The 19,785-nt window shown below is 31.9% G+C and overlaps 1 protein-coding gene across 18 annotated transcripts in view; it reads right to left on the bottom strand.

Moving 5' to 3' along the window:
- Positions 1 to 2,508: 2,508 nt before the first annotated feature.
- Positions 2,509 to 19,785, bottom strand: part of GRIK2 (glutamate ionotropic receptor kainate type subunit 2) — a 629,197-nt gene continuing 611,920 nt past the window's right edge. For 4 of the 18 annotated variants that reach the window (XM_021073356.2, XM_084961499.1, XM_084961465.1 and 1 more), the window contains 3 exons: positions 18,377 to 18,627; positions 6,839 to 6,973; positions 2,509 to 4,238 (listed from right to left, as the gene is read on the bottom strand). In XM_021073356.2, the coding sequence (XP_020929015.1) occupies positions 6,854 to 6,973; positions 18,377 to 18,627 (371 nt within the window). In that variant the 3' untranslated portion in view covers positions 2,509 to 4,238; positions 6,839 to 6,853. Of the gene's footprint in view, positions 4,239 to 6,834; positions 6,974 to 8,510; positions 8,598 to 18,376; positions 18,628 to 19,785 lie in introns of all 18 variants that reach the window. The other 14 variants (XM_084961435.1, XM_084961476.1, XM_084961522.1 and 11 more) reach the window with 8 other exon arrangements.

Here is a 19,785-nt window from a genome sequence, read left to right as displayed (position 1 = left end):
AAAGATTAAACAAACCTAAGAGAGAATTAAAAAAAAAAATTCTCAAAGAATCAGGGATCGGAATGGCTTCAGGTTTGTCCTTGGTGAGTTGAAAGTGAAAGAATACTTTCAAATTTATCTAAGAAAACTATTTTGAACTTAGAATTCTATACCCAGCCAAACTAATAATTATTTATGAGAGTAGAATGAAAACATTTTTAGACAGGAAATATCTCCAAAAGTAGATTGCTTTAATCCCTCTTTAGAAATCACCAAAGTTAGATGTAAACCTAGAAAAAAAAGAGGACATCTGTTAGAGGCAACAGGGGATTCAACACAGTGGAGAAACTAAGGGGATCTCCAGAAGGCAAGAAAAGAGAAGAATCTCACAATGGTTGTGCTGCAGACACAAAGTGCCACTCAAGAGTCCATATTAAAGCAATGTGACAAAGTTACAGATACACTCAGGACTGTCATGACCACATTCTTACAGCCATTGGACCATCTTTTAAATCTGAGGACAACATTCCTAGGTGAGCCTGACCCTAGGCTAGTATGGAGTTATCCATACTTTGTTTGCCTTGATCAGACACTGATGAGTTATTATTCTTTCATGCTCTGTTCCTTGAAACAGAGCCCAGTGTTCTCTCTATTAAAACATTCTACTTAAATTTATACCTCTGAGTTGGAGGTGAGAAACAGTAAAGCTTGTCTCAGAATATATGGAAAAGCCCACTCCAGTGACAAACAATTTTTGGTACACACTGCAGCCAGATGCCATGATTCTGTTGTATCTACTCATTGTATAAAATTTGCTGTATGCATATTTCATAAACAAACATTAAAAAATATTGCCCTAAAATACTTAAAAATGTAAAGTGTTTAGTACATATACTCATTCAATAGTAACTCGGAACTTATTCTTAAAAATATGAGTTCAAAATACTTGAAAAATTATAATAAATCAAATATCATTATCCTTTACACATTTTTAAAATATAATCTATTCCCCTAGTGCTCCCATAATGGTTAGGGTCATCCAGTTGTAAACATGTGAATATATTTCCTTGGTATTCTCATAGCGTTGGGATTACTTAGCTGAGAACTATAACAAATATAAATCCTGTAAGTCAACTATACTCTAATAAAATAAAATTTAAAAAAAACTTTGAGTTTTCATCTGGTTAAGGTCATTTAGTTGTGGTATGTGTAAATATATGTATCCCAGAGTAGCTAGAGTTATTTGTGGTCTCCATTGATTACCAGAAGTCATCAGGTTATGTTGTTGACTGGAACAGGCATTTCTTCCTCTCCTTCTTATAATTTGAGTGCTACACTAGAGAATAATTTTACTCTAATGTACTGCCTTTCCAGAAAAGACACTTTCTTTCACTGCTTGAAGTTATTTTAAAGTACTCAAGATTTTATTAAAATTAAGAATCATATCTCATATATGCATAAGCACCTAATGAGTAGGGTGTTATTTATTTTGGTAATAATGTAGCAACCTTTTAGGACATGGATAAAAATATATATTACAAAAATTTATATATTCTAAATTACCTTTGGAGTTAAAATATGCCAGGTTATTTTTACACTTTTAGAAATTTGTTAATTTAATATCTACATAAAATTATTATCAAATTGTACCAAAGATCTAAAGAATTATTTCCTAACTACTTAAAAATAAAGTTTAAATTTTCTGCCTATTATGAAGGTTATTCAATACAATGAAGAACAGAAATTAAAAAGTGCTTTAAAATCTTAGTAGAATCTGATTAGTAAAAACTTAAAATATTGACTAAAATCTCATCATTTTTATAAACTATGCTATTTGAGGTTATTTACCACTAAAAAAAAAATTGAAGTTTGTTATAGCGACTCATTTAAGTCACTAAAATTAAATTTGGGGAAAAGATTATCCTTGATATATGAGACTGAACTTCAGATAACCCTGACACTAGAAATGTTGAAAACACTTGAACATTTAATTTTTAATTTAATAGATATTAGCAATTTGTGCAACTTTCATGAGTTTAAAGAGATATTTCAGAGGTCTTTTTTGGTAAGCAGTTATAATTAGTTTTTCTTAACTTGTTGATACTGAGCCTGTCTCTTCTTCTCCCTTTGCTGAGTTACATTAGATTAAGAGTGCACAATGAGTTCTTAAATTAGACATGAGTTGAACTTCAAATATAATATCAGTAATCAGGAGATAGTCTTACACAACCCTATGGACATAGTCAATATCCACTCAAAAAAGAGGTAAAATCATGCCTATAGCCTCCACAATTGCTATTTTTCTCATTTAAACCACCCTAAGCCTGAATATTGCATTTTACATCCCATTCCAGCTTCCCCTATGTCTGAGTAGCTCATAGCCAGAGCTATTTTTCTCCTTTTCTCCCGCTAGTTGTGAAGTGGCCATCCTCAATGACCTAGAAGGATTCAGGAAGTATACTTCCTTTAAAGCAAGAAGGATACTGTGTATTCATTCTACACATACAAGAGAAAAATGAAAGTCAAAGCTTAAAGTAAAATGGACATAATTTTAATGATTTTTTTAAATTTTGTGCATTGGATTCAAACAGCAAACTGTGTGCACTCAACTGTTATCACAATGTTGTCAAGAGGTCTGTGTCTTTTACCATATTACACACAATTGTTCGTTACATTATGTTATCAGCCTCGTGGAAACCAGGGGTGTGGCATGGTAAGCAGTGGTGGTAGTGCACCTAGCTTTTATATTATCTAACTTGAAAATATTTCTCTTCTATGATTCCTTTTTTTCTTGATAAAAATAGTTTTCACCAAACGTTGGTGGTGCACACGCACTACCATTCATGCTTGACATCACACCCCTGACAGGAACACGTGTTCTTATTTTGTTGATAAAAAGTATTACAAAAATTTCCATACAAAAACTATTTTCATAGAAATCTTGCATTTCCACAAATAAACCTGAACATTTTTTTGAAAAAAACTGCTCAAGAATTTTGTTCATTTAACATTGTGACTGTATTGATAAATGCAGTCCACATCAAAGTTCGCCACATGTACTTTTCTTTAGATGATCAGTCCCCTTTCTCCTTTCACTGAGAACTGCCCAGGCTCCATCAAGTTCATTTATAGTGGGAAGGAGGGTTTGGATTAACATATCGGAATGTTAGAATGAAAGTTTCAGTCTTCCACGAAACTATCAATACTCAGCTCTCTTTTACAACTTAAGACAAAGATTGCAAAACATTATCCTTTTAAATTCATAATCTCTGAACCAACTGTTGCTTTTTTATTCTTGGTGTGGGGTTGGGGAAAGGGTGTCAGGGGAATAGGCAGGGATTTGGAAGAGTTACATGTTTAATCTCCTGAATTGGTGAATATAAGGAAAAACATTATTGCCTTGGAAATTGACATTTCTATCTCAATCAGTGACACAGACTGTCAGAAAACAAAAAGAAAAAGAAAGCAAAACACTGATGAAGATCTGTTTTATATTCCACTTGCCATGAAATTCATATTTGTTTTGCATTACACTTTTTTCGCATCCTATAAACACATATTGTCTATTCAGATGATCATTATACGGAGTAGCTGGGGCTAGTAACATCACCACCCTCTCATCCGGGTGTTCAGAAGACTGTATTGTTTCTTGGAACACTACAGTTTTTGCTGATTCCAAGTATTTTTATTCTTAATGATTTTTTTTTTTTTTTTTTTTTTTTTTTTTACTGGTCACCCTTGGGGCATTGATATTCCATCTCCTGGCAACAGTTGGACTTCAAAAGGAACCTGTAATTTCTCACTGGACTGCATTTGAAACCAGCCACAAAATGCGTATGTAACATTCACTCAGAAGAAGGGAGGAACCCATGATAAACAGTGTAACCCCGTGTAACTTGGTTGATCCATGATGCTTGTAAATCAAGTCTGATCATTGCAACTGCTTAGATCACAGAGTCTCTAGTTCATAGACACAGCGGCATGAGGTAACTCATTTTATTTTGCACAGGTTGCATATTTCCACAGGAAACATTCTCGCTAAATTGTTTGGAAAAAAGACGACAGTTTGTGCTTGGGTGTTTGGCCTCCCAGCTTTATGCCATGGTTTCTTTACCTGGCAACCTTCTGTCGTTAAATGTGTGCATGTTGATAACTTCTTCTGTTTTCACAATAACTGGGGCCTGTGGCTTGTGTTTTAACCGACGCTGGCACTTCAGGGACATCCTCAGTTCTTCTACCATGGCACTACAGAAGGACCTCTACAGAATAACAGAAAATGAAATATTACAAGACGGATCAACTGCAACAGTTCTAAAACAATATTAAAATCATTCTCAACAGACTTATCAACAGAGCAGTTTTGAAGTTTTGAAGAACTCCATTAAGAAAGTTATAGCAAATTGTTACATTGTAGTTAATACATAAAATACTATAATTAAAATATTTTATCAAAGTGGGCAAGTTTAAAGAAAATCTCTACCTGATAGTGAAATAACCTGCCAACTTGGAATGCATACGTTACATATATTTTGAATATGATTTTCAGGTTTAAAATTGATTAACATTATAAGATATAAATCTACTTTAAAATTTAAATATACAAGCACATATACACAAATCAGTTACCAGGAATCCATTCATGCTTTTAAAAAAAATTAGAAAAATATACTAGTTCTTAGATCACAACATGAGACATGAAAATTTTCTTTAAACATGGATTCTTCATTGTGCATTTCAAAACAAAACAAAAATAGTACTCACATTTAGACATAAAAATATGGAAAACAATTTCTGGAAGTCATATATTTTTGTGATTATGCCTATTGATGATGATTACAACACATATGATTTAATCATGAGATGACAAACTGTAGTACATTAAAAATCCATGCACAATAGTAACTTTTTTTGTCATAATCAGCTTGATAACTGAGAGTTGATAAACAATTAATTCCAGGAGTAAAAAAAATGACCCTATTAAGTAATTTTTTAAAAAAATTCTGGTTTCATTGGCAACAGATTTTCTAGAAATTCTGTATACCTGGGCTCATCATTACATAGTCCTCAAATTCCTATTACAGAGTCAAAAATGTGAAACAAAAATTTGTTAGTTTCCCTCCCCAGCTGAGATACACGTGTGTTAGTTACAAAGAAATCAGATTCATGAACAAGTTGCATATCGGTGTTGACATTCAGATGGGCTAAGACTTAGGTTCCTTCTGTGCAATAACTAAAAATGTGGACAGCAACTAAAAATGCGGACAAGTATGAAAAATTTACACAATTCCAAAAAGCGACATGGAAGCATAATGAAATAAACCTAATTAAATATATATGTAAAGACTTTTTTTTTGCTTTTGGTATTGCTCCTCTGCTTATCAATTTAGGCTAATTCCAAATTAACACAGGATAAAAAAAATATTTCATACCATATATGTGCCTTATATTTTTAAAAATGCTTTGTATACATCATCGTTTGTGACATAAACTAATACTGAATTAAAGAGAGCATCTCTATGAGAGAGAAAACTCATTTAGAGAGAGGGTAAGGTACTTTCTGAGCTCACACTGGCAACTCCAGCAGATAATCTGATGCTCAATTTTGTTACTTTTGTCCCTGCGTGAACAGCTTCTTATCTGTTTGGGGCTATATCCCCCTTTTTCTTTTACGGATTCCTCAGCAGTTCCCTTAGTGGTCATCCAAACTTTATGTCTAGGCTATTACCTTCCCAAAGGCTCACAATTACCAGAAAAATCTATTGATTTAAAAAATATATCAGTTATTCAGAGTTCCTGTCATGGCTCAGAGGTTAACGAACCCAACTAGCATCCATGAGGACGTAGGTTCGATCCCTGGCTTTGCTCAATGGGTTAAGAATCCGGCATTGTCGTGAGCTGTGGTATAGGTTGCAGATGCAGCTCAGATCCAGTGTTGCTGTGGCTCTGGTGTAGGCTGGCAGCTACAGCTCTGATGGGACCCCTAGACTGGGAACCTCCATATGCTGTGGCTGTGGCCCTAATACCCCCCCAAAAAAAGACAAAAAAATCAGTCATTAATAGTATTTCCTTGTCCAAGAAACAGGGGAAATTCAAATCTCCTCTTTTTACTATTTTGACCTCTCTGACTCAGCCCTACCTCTTCTTTCCTTCTCACCTTTTCTTTTTTCTCTACACACACCCTTCTTTCTGCTTGGATCTTCAAGGTTTTTCCCCTATGCTCTTCCTTGCTCTGATACCCTGTTGAGTTCTTTTATTCTTCCTATCAGTTCAGCTTTATCCCATCCCTCAGGCCTTGACTCAAATTTTAACTTATTCAGGAATCACTTTCCAATTGACCAGGATAATTATGTCCCCTCAATTTAATATTTTTCCCTTGTCCTCATGTTTCTCTGGCCTCTAGGTCTTTGATGTATCCCCCTTACTGAATTATAAAGAGCAGAGATCAAGTTTTCATGGCACTGATTTGTACACACATATGTTCTTTAAATGTTGACACAATTAACAATAGCTATATATGATCCTCACATTTTTATTCTTGCTTAACAATGTTTCTAATTTAATTACTTAAGAAAGATTTTTTTTCTGAAGTTTAGTAAAATGCATAGACTATTAATGATTTGATTAATCATATAAAACTTTATTAGCATTAAATTAGTAAAAATATTAATTTATTAGTACTTGTAATGGGAGATGATTAAATGCTATACGTGAAATCCCCATTAACTACATTTATTCCTATGCATTTTTTATTATGTGTTATACAGTTCTAAAATTCATGAATTCTATTTCTATTAAATTATCTATATGATGTCTGATAGCTAGGATATGGTTACAGTGTTTCTTATTGCTTAATACCTACTATTAGATGTACTTATTAAGAACATGATGATAATGATGATGAAGATGGTGATGATGACAACACTGTAGCAATGGAATGATCTGACTCCAAAAAAGGGAGGAATACATAGTCTCGAGGGAACTTAGTCTTGGTTCTCTGTTGAAACATTTAACAGAATAATTGATTAGATAATGTAACAAGGTCAGAATTTGATGCCATTTACACTTAAAAATATTATAGGATGGAATAATGTTGAATTGTTTGAAATAAGCCTTCATTTAAAACAAAAGTTTCCCAAATGTTAAATAATCTGTAACACCCTCCTTGGCAAACTCAACTTTTAGATATTTTGGTTATACTAGTTTCAAAAAGTGATAGAATATAAATATTAATTAATTATTTTATCTGTGGTAAGACAGTGGTCTAAACAACTGATTTTCTTAGAAAAAAATCTTATAAATGTACATATCCATTCATATATGAAATGACTAAATTTTATTTCTAGTTAATAAGTAAACTGTATTTAGTATCCTATAGTTAAATTCACACTACAAATAAACACATTTAAACTCTTTTAAAGGAATTATATGTAATATAAAATTAATAATGTTGATTAATATAAAATGTAGGTAAAACCCTGCCCCAATCAAAGATCACAATACCTTTATCTTTTATAATTTAGAATTCTTATGTAAATTATATTCACAAATTTAGAAACTCTGAGAATTATAAACATGTAATCTCATCATTACCATATTAGGCTTTCTCTACTTTACAAAGCCATTAGAAGCGAAAATTTTAATCAAGAAACTGCAAGCAATCAGTAGCCTTGATTATATAATGTTATTTTTTTCTCTGAATAAGCTGAATTTTGCCAATTCTTTTTTGATCTACCAATATAAGTTTACATAAAAAATAGTTTTATCTTAGCTTCTAATAATGTCACTATGAGATAATAGCTTTTTTCTTCATTTGTGCAATATTTCTACTTCTTAACAAAACTATGCAAACCTTCAAATTTGAGCAAGAGTTTGGAATCAACATGATAAATATTTAAAATTTAATGTTACCATAAAGTATTTTTTACTTGTGGCATTAGGGAAAACACATATTTTCTTTTTTTTTTTAAAGTTTTATAATGTAAATTTCATATCTTGATCTAAATAAGAGTCTAGAGATGAAACTTTACAGATGATTTTGAAATACAGTTGTTCCCTGTGTTGATGTTGCCAAAAATTACTACATCTGATTTTTAAAGTTCTAACATGTTATTTGATAGAACAAATTGTCTTTCCTACTTCATATCATGATCAGAATTTTTAAATTGTCTTTTTATTGAATTATGAAATAAGGGTTTGAAAAACCCAAATGCATTTAATAGGAATTTCCCAGGCTATAGTGAAGAAGAAAGAAGATGGGGAGAAGGAGGAAGAAGAGGGAAAATAAGACTGAAAGAGAAAGGGGTGCGGTAAGGAAAGAAGGAAGGAAGGGAGGGACAGAGGAAGGGAGAGACTGAGAGAGTAAGGCAGAGAAAGAAAACTAGCATGCTTTTCAAATCACTTCTTAGGGACAGAAACACATAAACTGTGTCATTAAATAAATTAAGTTTCTTAGGGTGAAAACAACCACAAAAATGTTTCTGCACAATATAACAGACTACAAAAAGAAAAAAGAAAGGCACAAGGATACTAACCATTATTAAAAACCTCTTTTAGTAAGTTTCAAAAGTTTACTAAACAGTGTCTGGATGGTAGGGTGGCACTAACCAAATAGAAGATTCCTGAAAATGAAAATTTAAATCTTTGAGCTGTTAGCATGTATAATTGCATTTAAATTAGTTAAACTCATCATAAAAATTCACTATATTTAGTGAGGCAACCTGTACTTACACATCTCTCATTCTTGAAACAGGGCAGATCTGGTAACCTTAAAAATAAGTGTTTGGCTATATTTATATTGCCTTTTAAACAGGCTATATTTTAAAAATTTTAAGTATTAGACAAAATATATAGAGTCTACAGATAAATGTTCTAAGAGTATCATTCTTGGTGTTATGGAATAATTTATTCTTAAGAGTTTAACTTTCTAACTTATAAATATGTTTATATGATAATATGATGTGACAGCACTTTGAGAAGCATATAAATTTTTGAATATTAGCAATATAGTTGTAAACATGCTTCATGTTGAACACTGATATATTTAAAACTCATTTTAAGTTAAAAATTTATATTTAGCTATATTTTAAAAACAGCAACTGATGAAAAATAACCAGTTCAATTTTTTTAAACATTAAAGCTCATTACTTACATGTTGAATATATAGTCATTTATCAGTTGAAGGAGAAACTGTCATAAATATTATATGCTACTATCAAGTCTCTATTTAGTATGTATTTTGTAAGGAGGAAAACTCTGTTTTATATGTCTTGCTTCCCTAATCTTTGATGGTATAAAATTAACTACATGATATTCCAATATTCATTCAGAATAATTTCCAATCATTCTTGCATAGTTTCTACTTGGAGCCCTACCAAAACATCTTTAAGCTGCTTCTCTCAGATTTTGCAACTCAATGTCCTAATATAGGCTAACATGTATCAACCAAACTGTTTGGTCATTTAAATTATTTGTTAAGTGATTATGGACACCTAGTTCATTCTCAGACACTTTTCTAATTAGTTTCTGGCACTGTAGGCCATTTGACTAAGAATTCCAGATCACCTGTAGTAGAGACAAATGTGACAGTCACTGTAATTAATCCCTGCAGAACATTATTCCATATTAGATAATAATTAAATTAAATAAATAATAATAAAAAGTATATTGGAGGTAATATGCAATGTTTTATATAAATGTTGGTGGGCTGAACGAGGAAGATGAATGTCTTTTAATATGGCCCATTCCTTTTGATTTATACTCTTTAATTGGCAGTCTTTTAAAAATATCAAAAAGATAATGTTATACATTTGAAGTATGAATTTACCTAAGGCTATATGAATGTAACCGTGAAGCAATGAGAGATGAAAAATGACTAGTTAAGACACTCATGTTAAAAATATATGTGTGTGTGTGTATATATATATAGCAATTTTGATCTTGACATTCAGTTTTAAAGCAGCTCTTTTTTAAAAAGAGCATTATTTAGATAAGCTGTAAATCAGATGGGACTTTACATGTAGGTTCTTTAGTGAATCGATTGCTTAATCACTGTAATTTTACAGCTAGAGACAAAAACTCAAGAAGTCAAGTTAACCATCCAAGGTCCATAACTGGTATCTGAGCTAAAAGAGGAAAGCTGTTCTCTTGACTTCCATTCTGTGAGTGCATTACCATATTAGCAGGCTGCATGAACAGTGATTTGAATTTCAACAGAGCCTTTTACCTGGACCCCCTTCTTAACAAATGGTAATTTTTTGAATACTAAATAATTAGACAGAAAAAAATTACTGGGCTGAAAGAAATACATTTTTTTCTCAATAAATAAAACAACAAAGCATTCTACGCTTTAGCATGGATTGTTTTACAATGATGAACATAACCAAAGATTAAAATATTCTCAGAAACCTTGACTCTTACAGAAACAGTTACTGAATATATTTATATTGCATTTCGTAAATACAATGAGACAGAAAAAAATGGGGCATCATTACACATTTTTACACTTCCCCTGCTTAAGCTAGAAAAATCAATAAATATGGTCTGACAAGCTTCAACACCACTTTAGTTGATATAGCTGTGAAGTGAATTTTAAGCAAAAGCAATGTTAATCATCATATTCTTGCTAGTCATAATAATACAATTTTTCAGCAAAGTATATAACGTCCCAATAACTAATGCTTAATTCCAGGAAAGCTCTTTTTTCCTTAAGGTACAACAGTTAAAATGTATCAGCTTTATGAATAAAAATAATTATTGTGTTATAACAGTAGCTGCTCATTGTACACCAGACACATGCAAAAAACTCTATTAATTATCTTATTTTCTAAAATATTTTCATTCACATTGTATTTGTAATCCATTCATTTATTTATTTTAAAAGATGTATAGAAAGTTAAATAATTTTTGTCTAAGGTTGAACATATTTGAGAAATGATCCCATCTTTTTTCTTTCAAAACTCATACCTATTGTCCAGGAAAGTGAAATAACTAAACAGTGCTCGTGATTAAAGTCCAGAATCTGCTTATCTGATTCAAACTCCTACTTCCCACATTTTATCAATGCAGTGTCAAGAAAAAATAGTTAAATATTCTATTTCCACTTCAAGTAGTGTGATATAGTGTAAGGAGAGTTAGTCTATGCCCCTTTGACACTGGGAAACATACTTGACCCTTGAGATACTTATCCTCATCTGCATAATATGGATAATAATCCTTGCACAGTTCTCAGGGTAACTTTGTACTCAAATGATATATTATACTTTAAAAATTCTAAAGTCATTTATGAAAATCAGGTAGCAAAACTATTATCTGTCAGCTACAATCTTACTTTAAAACATTACTTATGGGCATAAAATGAGTATGGGTTATCATAAATGAATGACTTAGAAATCCGTTTGCGGATTTGCAAGTAGATTAGTGAGTAAAATAAAGATTGGCATCTCATTTTGACGTATGATCTCATATTTACATGTAAAAGCATTTTTAAGAGCCATCCACTTAGTCTTCATAAAGATCATTAACTGAAACTGAAGATGTTCTGCTCTCAAAGTAAGGCAGCAACATAAGAACAATACAAAATGTACTATTAGCCCAAAATTCATTTGCAGCTTTTCATTTCTGAATAGCAACATGTTTTAGCTAAATTGTATTATATTAAAAATGTACTCAGGACTTTTACCTTCTGAACCATTAAATGCAATTTAAATTCTATACACTAAATTAAAGTTCCATACATTAAACCAAATTCCATACATGAAAAGCATGGATAGCCTGTGGTTTGTAAATAGGTATTATTTGGAAAATATGAATATCAAAATGAAATCTTTACTGATGATTTATGGCAGTTTGCATTCCTACATATTATTCAATAAATGACTTCTTTATAAAGTATTACTCCTGTTAGAACTATTCTTCAATGTACTGGAAGCAATTTGTGTATAAGGATCAGTGAACAGCCTGTTTACATTCTTCTGGTTCTATGAAATACAGATTCAGCCAGCACTGAAAAGTGTTTTCCTTGTGAAGACTCTTTCACTCAGGATCCCTAGTCTTGCCAGTTTAAATTAAATTAAAACACTACCACTTTCTTCTTATTTCCCAAATTGCATTGTTTCATTTATTCGTCCTTCTACTATGAGTTACAACTGCCTTTTACCTTTGTTACTCAGCTTATATACTGAAGAACATTCTATGTGTCCTCAAAAATTTTTTTTTGAATTTTCAGTGACTGAAAATTATTATTTAGAGATTATTTTCGATAATATTTACTTGCTCTATAATACAAACAAGTACATTGACTAAAATGTTCTATATCCTGAAAAACAACCATACCAAGTAGCACTTAAAATGTACTTTAATCATCTTAGAGGAAAGTTATAAAAAAAATATGTATCCAAGACAGGACACATAGTTTTGAATTTCAATATCTGAGCAATAATTTATATATTTTTATTTCTCAAATTTACTATTTTGTTCTTAAGTAATAAGAAAGGGACTATTTTCGTCATTAAGTTTTTCATGTCAAGAAACTCCAAGATTCATGTTTAAACTGTTCAATAAAAGACAATTTGTACAGGCAAATCCATTTTCAATTACACAGAAAAGAAAATATTTCTGCATACATATCAGACAAAACAAAAGATCAATCTATGTAAGTTATATTACTAGTCTTGGGAAAACCAAAAGAGGGAAGAATTATATAATCAATTCAAGAGGATATACTCAAATATTTAAGAAATCGACATGATTGGATTAGGAAGATGTGGTATATATACACAAAAGAATGAAATAATGCAATTTGCAGCAACATGGAAGGAGCTAGAGACTCTCATACTGAGTGAAGTAAGTCAGAAAGAGAAAGACAAATACCATATGATATCACTTATATCTGGAATCTAATATAAGGCATAAATGAACCTTTCACAGAAAAGAAAATCATGGACTTAGAGAACAGACTTGTGGTTGCCAAGAGGGAGGGGGAAGAGGTGGGGTGGTTTGGGAGCTTTGTGTTAATAGATACAAACTATTGCCTTTGGAATGGATTAGCAAGGAGATCTTGCTGTGTAGCACTGGGAACTAGTCTAGTCACTTACTTGGAGCATGATAATGTGAGAAAATAGAATGTGTACATGTATGTGCAACTGGGTAACCATGCTATACAATAGAAAAAAAATTGTATTGGGGAAATAACTATTAAAAAAAGAATAATAGTAACAAAAAAATTTAAAAAATTCTAAAACAAGAAATGAATAATTTCAAATTTAAATTAATGAACCATCATTGTTATAAATTTTTGTAAAAATTAAAATGTTATAATCATTCATGATTAATTAGTGCTTACAAAACCAATGAATTATGTAAAGATGATATATTACCAGAGAAAATAAAATTCTGTATATTAAGCAGCTTTTTTCAGTTATAAATAAGACTTGGAAGATGAACACAGGACCTTTCAAACAAATCCATATAACCTGAGATACAATGATAATTGCCTAAGATGCATAATAGTTTCTTGGATTGCTTACCAAATGAACTTTAAGTGGTAATGTTTTTTAAATCAGGGAAAAGTTACGGCAAAAAGAAAATCTATTAGAAAATGCATGTCTTGATTAGTTTTTTTCAGGCACATTCAGAGAAGAAAAGCATTTTGAGTGTCTTTCCAAATGGTCAGTTATATTGTGAAAAATATCCAAAAAAGTATACATACTTCATTTATAAATTTGAATAAATGAAAAGCAATGTATCTCTGATGCATTGATATTTACATCAAAATTAAAACCATTAGGTATTTTAAAAATCGTAATACACCATCTTGTGGTTGTCAGAAAGGAATGCAATTTATAGTTTTAGGATTTTTTTTTTTTTAAGGTCTACATATTTTAGCATTATCTTCTGCTTTTAGTTTGAACCTGCCCTCATGTTAAAAAATACATTCTCATACTACTTTTAGTTATCAAACAACTTGGAAATATAAAAATATTATAGTCATTCAGACCTATTTGTCCCTTTAACATCTCACAAAATATGTGCTATAAGACATTTTATTTTATTTTTTTATTTTTTTTGAAAGTCTATATTTTATTTTATTTTTTTATTTTTATTTTATTTTATTTTTAATTTTTTGTCTTTTTTTGCTATTTCTTGGGCCGCTCCCGCGGCATATGGAGGTTCCCAGGCTAGGGGTCGAATCGGAGTTGTAGCCGCCGGCCTACGCCAGAGCCACAGCAATGCAGGATCCGAGCCGCGTCTGCAACCTACACCACAGCTCACGGCAACGCCGGATCGTTAACCCACTGAGCAAGGGCAGGGATCAAACCCGTAACCTCATGGTTCCTAGTCGGATTCGTTAACCACTGTGCCACGACGAGAACTCCCAAGACATTTTATTTTCCCTTTAAATAATAATAATTATTATTACTAATTTTATCATCATCATTGGCGATAAGACAACATGGTAATATATTAGTAATTCATAAATTCTATATATAAATACCATTTTCAACTAGACTATGTATATTTTATTTGCCAGCCTATTCTATCTAAAGATAGAAAGACATGATTATTTGTTTCTTTTAAAAAGTATTGAAATATTATAAATTAAAGAAAGAAGAAAGAAAATACAGAAGGAGAAGAGAAAAAAGATAATAAAGGACTGTGAGGCTGGAGTCATGAATAGTATATCCTTGCTTACTGCCAATGTGCAAACATACTTCATTGCATGCTTGCTTTTCAATAAGTAATTGCTGAGTAAATGAATAATTTTGCAAATGTTTGCTTTCATTTTAAAATCTAAAAAAAATTGTTAAAGACACAATTATAAGTGTAAATAAACTGTGAAGTTCTGTGTGTTCTTATGCCTATCTTATAATAAAATCTAGGACTATTTCATGGCTAATTTAAATAAAGTAAGATGTTAAAGAAACCATACAGTCCAGCAAAGTACAATTTTTTTTCTTAAGAAAAGTGAAGAAGAATTGAGCCCGAGAACCTAATTTATCACAACAAATAAAATGGGTCATTTCTAATAAACCTATAATTATTTACTTTACAACAATTATTTTAAATTATATGAAATATAAATCCCTTTATTCTTTAAGACAGGTTTTTAAAAATAAGTTACCAGAATCATGTTTAACATTATTTTAAATAGAGAAAATGAGAGAAAGTAAGGAAAAAAGAAAAGCAAAAAAAGAGAGAAGGAAAGATTGATTTATCTTATGCCAAACAGGCACAGTTTGAGACCTTGAAGACACAAACCAAAATCAATAAGTTCCTTTCCTAAAGGAACTAAAAGTCTAATAGGGAGAGAGGCACCCACACACAGAAATCAACAAATATGAATAAAACAGTGTGCTAAGGAAGAATGGAGATGTGCATAGGCTTCACAGAGAAAAGAATGGATGTTGTTTGAAATGGACAAAATCTATTCTAAACTTTTCTCTAAGGGGTAGGAATATATATATATTTCCATTGGAATAGAAAATAAAAATCTGACACCACCTTATGGAAACAGCTGTGCCCTCCCTGTCCATTACACCTATTGATTAGGAAAAACTTTTCCGCAAGCTGATGTCTAGTCTTAAATGCCTAATCAAAAATGACTAGTGGGAGTTTGCCAGGTAAAAAAATGGACAAAGTTTGCTCAGGTCAAATGGAAGAGGATTTTAAAAAGCTGGATGACCCTGGAAAATTGAAAATAATTTAGTGTGGTGGAATACAGGTACAAATAGAGGAGAAGCAAAACATAAAACTATAATGATGGACAGAGATGGATCCCGAAGTGGATCCACTGCTAAGCTAAGGAATTTGAATTTCATTATGGAAGCTTTGTGGAGACGCTGGATAACAGCTCTGGGGAATGTGTAATAATGCTCATGTCATGTCAACACAGTTGTTTCTTTCCAATATAATATCTCTTCCAGCCATAAAAGGTACATTGATTTCCTCTTTCTAGAGTTTTAGAAGGTCATAGAGGTCCACAGAAATTGAGATCTGATTGACATGTGAAAAATTAAACAAAAGTAGTTATTTATAATATTATTTTTAAAAACAGAATACTTATAAAATAATTGTACATAGAGACATGGCCCAGGTAAATCATACAAAGAGGATACAGAGAGAAAAGGGAAATAGACTACTACATATTGTCAAGATTTTATTGCATTTGTTTTATTTTAATACTGAAAGAAAACCATTACATATGAATGATTTGAGACTCCAGCTAGAAAACCTAAATTTCTTCTATAATTTTGGACTGATTTTGAGCACAAACTAGACAAATATCATATTTATGGATAAATTATAGTAGAACTGAAAATTGGAGAGTTTAATACTTTTCTTTTTGATTTGTTCTTTGGATTTGATTCAAAAACTCATTTTGATACCATAAAAAAGACCATAACATAAAAAGTGTACTTAGATCTAATCTTTAGTAACACTAGGGGAAGAGATAGTTGATTTAGCCAGGTCAGCAGATATAGCCCATCCTGAATGTTGTGGGAAAAATAAATCACGTAATTTTTAAAATTTTTCAAACTTTTGAATTGGTTATTTTACTCATAGACAGAATGGAACTATCAAAATATTCATTTTATAAAACATTATTTCAAGGAATGAAGTATTATAGTCAAGAAAAATGTAGAAATGCTGTATCCAAAATTTTGACTTCAGAAAACTAATTGCAACATAGATTACTAAGACAAAAGGAAAATATTTTATATCTATTTTTGTATTTATCAATAAAAGTTCTAAACTTTTCAATTATTAAAGAGAATACAATTTTCTTTTGATGCATAGTCTAAAGGTTAAGAACTAAAAATGCTTTTTCAATTAAAAACAAAAATGATGTTTATATAGTAAAAGACTAAATAAAGTTGCAGAATACTTAAAAATGTTAAAGCAGCATTTCATGTCCAGAGCTATAAATCTACATTAAAGTGCATCATCTGGAAGAGATAATTATCTACAAATATTCATTCTTATAATTATAGAACTGAAAGAATTATAGCATTAGAAACATTTTATCTGAACCAGGTTCACAAAGTATTTTTTTTCTTTTTAAGGTTGCACCTGTAGCATGTGGAGGTTCCCGGGCTTAAGGGTCTTATCAGAGCTGCGGCTGCAGGTCTGTGCCACAGTCACAGCCAATGCCAGATCTGAGCCGCATCTGCAACCTACACTTAAGATTGCAGAAATGCTGGACCCTTCACCCAGTGAGTGAGGCCAGGGATAGAACCTGCATCCTCACAGACATTATGTCCGATTCTTAATGTTAGTTTCGTCCTGGGAAAAACAAGACCTAGCTCTAGGCTCTCGCCCAGCTCCTGGAAAGACATGACTAAGACATAACTAAGTCTTCCCTGAAATCATGAGACCCAATCTTAAAGACTACGCCACTACCCAGGAGAATCTCTAAACTTCTGTTCATATCCTACTAATAATTCTCCCAAACTGACTGGTCTGTTCATTTTCACCCTATTTACATAAGAAATGGCCAATCAGCTTCTGCACCACGTAAACCCCCTTTCTTGGCACTCAAATATAACCTCTCTCCTCTAAGGGCTGATTGCTGACCTCCCTTCGTGAGTCAGCCTGGCAGTATACCCCGCTAATAAAGTCTTTTATGCCTGAACTCTGATCCTGTCCTTTTGGCCAACCTCACACTTAACACACTAAGCCACAGTGGGAACTCCCACAAACTTTTCAAGAACAGAATATAAAGACATTTGTACAAAAGATTAAATATATTAAACTCCCAAGAAAAATTTCAATAGTCTCAATATCTTAGAGGTTTATATATATATTCTCCTAAAGACTCAGGTACAAGGAAATAAATGATGCATCAAGAATAACATGAAGTGGCAAAGAATAAACCACAATATTCACACATACTCATTAATGTAGAAAAGAAATTAAAATTTCCACAGCGCATGTTAGGTTTCAATTAGAAATTTAATGGGCCAAAAATCTTCAAATAAAAAGTGCATTTACTCTCTAACTTGAAAATGTTAATCAGTATTGTATCTTAAAGCACTTTTTAGCTGCAGAAGTTTTTTTCCTTCATATTACAGTTTCCAAGTTTTGCTTCCTTCATTAATTTTATTTCTCCATAAACTAATGGCAGTGAACTTCAAGCAGCAAAAGTTTTTCCTTTTTCAGGCTTTGGTAAGAGGAGAAAGAGTTACTTGTCCCACAGCTGGCTTCAATGAAGGATAAATATTACGTTTGCATGAAAAACCATGAAAGTGATCCTGAGTTCTATGAACCTTCGTTATATAATGAGGGGCAGAAGACAATTAACATCCATGGTTCTAAAGCATTACCCTTGGTTGGAAAGATAAAAAATAGTTTGTTTTACCACAACAATGATTGTTTTAAGTTGTAAAAAAGAGACATTTACCTTTTCCAATTGAGCGTTTTTTTTGGATTTGTATAAAAACTCTCCCACTGCCACAAAAACTGAGAGCACCAAGCCGGCTGCCAGAACAATGAAGATGCCACCAATATTTTGAACCCCCAGGGCACTGGCCTCTTTGCTCTCCTCCTCTGGACACCCATTGCCCCTCCACCACTTCTCCTTCATCATGTGCAGCTTGCCTTCCTCTTGCAGTTGAAGAATTGCGATGGTGATTTTATCTCTATACGGAGAACCTAAAAAAAAAGAGAGGGTGAGTTAATGATTTCAAGGAATCCAGAGTTTCATAATTAAAGGTTAACAATATAAGAGAACAGAGCTCTTTCCAAATGCTCTAAAGTATGTCAATTCTTATTTTCAGCAGAAAAAGCAAATAACAACTGGAAAATGGGAGAAAAAAGAAGTTTAACAAGATAGAAAGGACAAGTGGCCTTTCTGATTTTGAAGGGTAAAGTACATTCTGTTTCAAAGGAAGAAAATATCTCTTTAAAATGCAGGCTCAACTCAGCATTGAAAAATAAATCAAACGGTAAATAGAAGTCTACAAAAGGAAATAAAAGGGCAAGAATATTGAGTTAATGTCTAGGAATCATTCTACACTGAAAACAGCATAAAATAGTAATCTCAATTTTTAGGAAAGTTGTGTACAAAATAGTGTTTCCCATGATTAGGTGAAATAATTTAAATCAACCATGATTAACATCCTGGCAACATAGTGTAAGAGCTTTCGGTTGTCTCTTTATTGTTTTACCCTTTGAGAAGAAATATTCTTTCAGTGGAAGCAAAGTTACAAATGAAATTTAGTACTTATGCTGATGCGGATAGATGTGCATCTACATTAGCTACTATATGATAAATAATAACTTTTCCAATTGGTTGCCCAGAAGCATGGAATAATACTGAACTCTGTGCATCTTCCAACATTTGTCCCAAGGGATTGGCCATATTGCTTTCTCCTACCCAGAAACAGCCTGTTTCTAAAGTTAAATCTTAATTCCTAAATTCCTTAAGTGATTTTCTCCTTATAGGCAAATGCCAATTGCATATAGTACTCCATGTTGCCTGTGATTTTGTTCTGATTTAAATATATCTGCATCTATTTAAAGCTTTATTTTTGCTAAGACCAATTAAAAACCTTGTCAGGAAACCATTCTACCTCATAAAGGGCACCACTACATGTCTCTTTTTACTTGATCAATACAATAAGACTAATTCAGCATTCCTATAATTAAAACTCAAATATTTTATGTATTGTGCAATAATTCCCATTTATAGTAGAGGTATTTCTGTTTAGTGTCCTTCCTGTTCTCTTCCAAATACTACTCTGATTAATAACGTAAATTTTAAATTCAGTTTAAATTCCACCCCTAGCCACTTTATATTTCAGTGGATTA

Source organism: Sus scrofa, chromosome 1 (assembly GCF_054392235.1).
Source record: "Sus scrofa isolate SSC_HxYL_T2T_F1_AM1 chromosome 1, Sscrofa_HxYL_maternal_Yorkshire_Landrace_v2.0, whole genome shotgun sequence".
Taxonomy (NCBI): domain Eukaryota; kingdom Metazoa; phylum Chordata; class Mammalia; order Artiodactyla; family Suidae; genus Sus; species Sus scrofa.
This window is presented reverse-complemented; position numbering and strand designations above follow the sequence as displayed.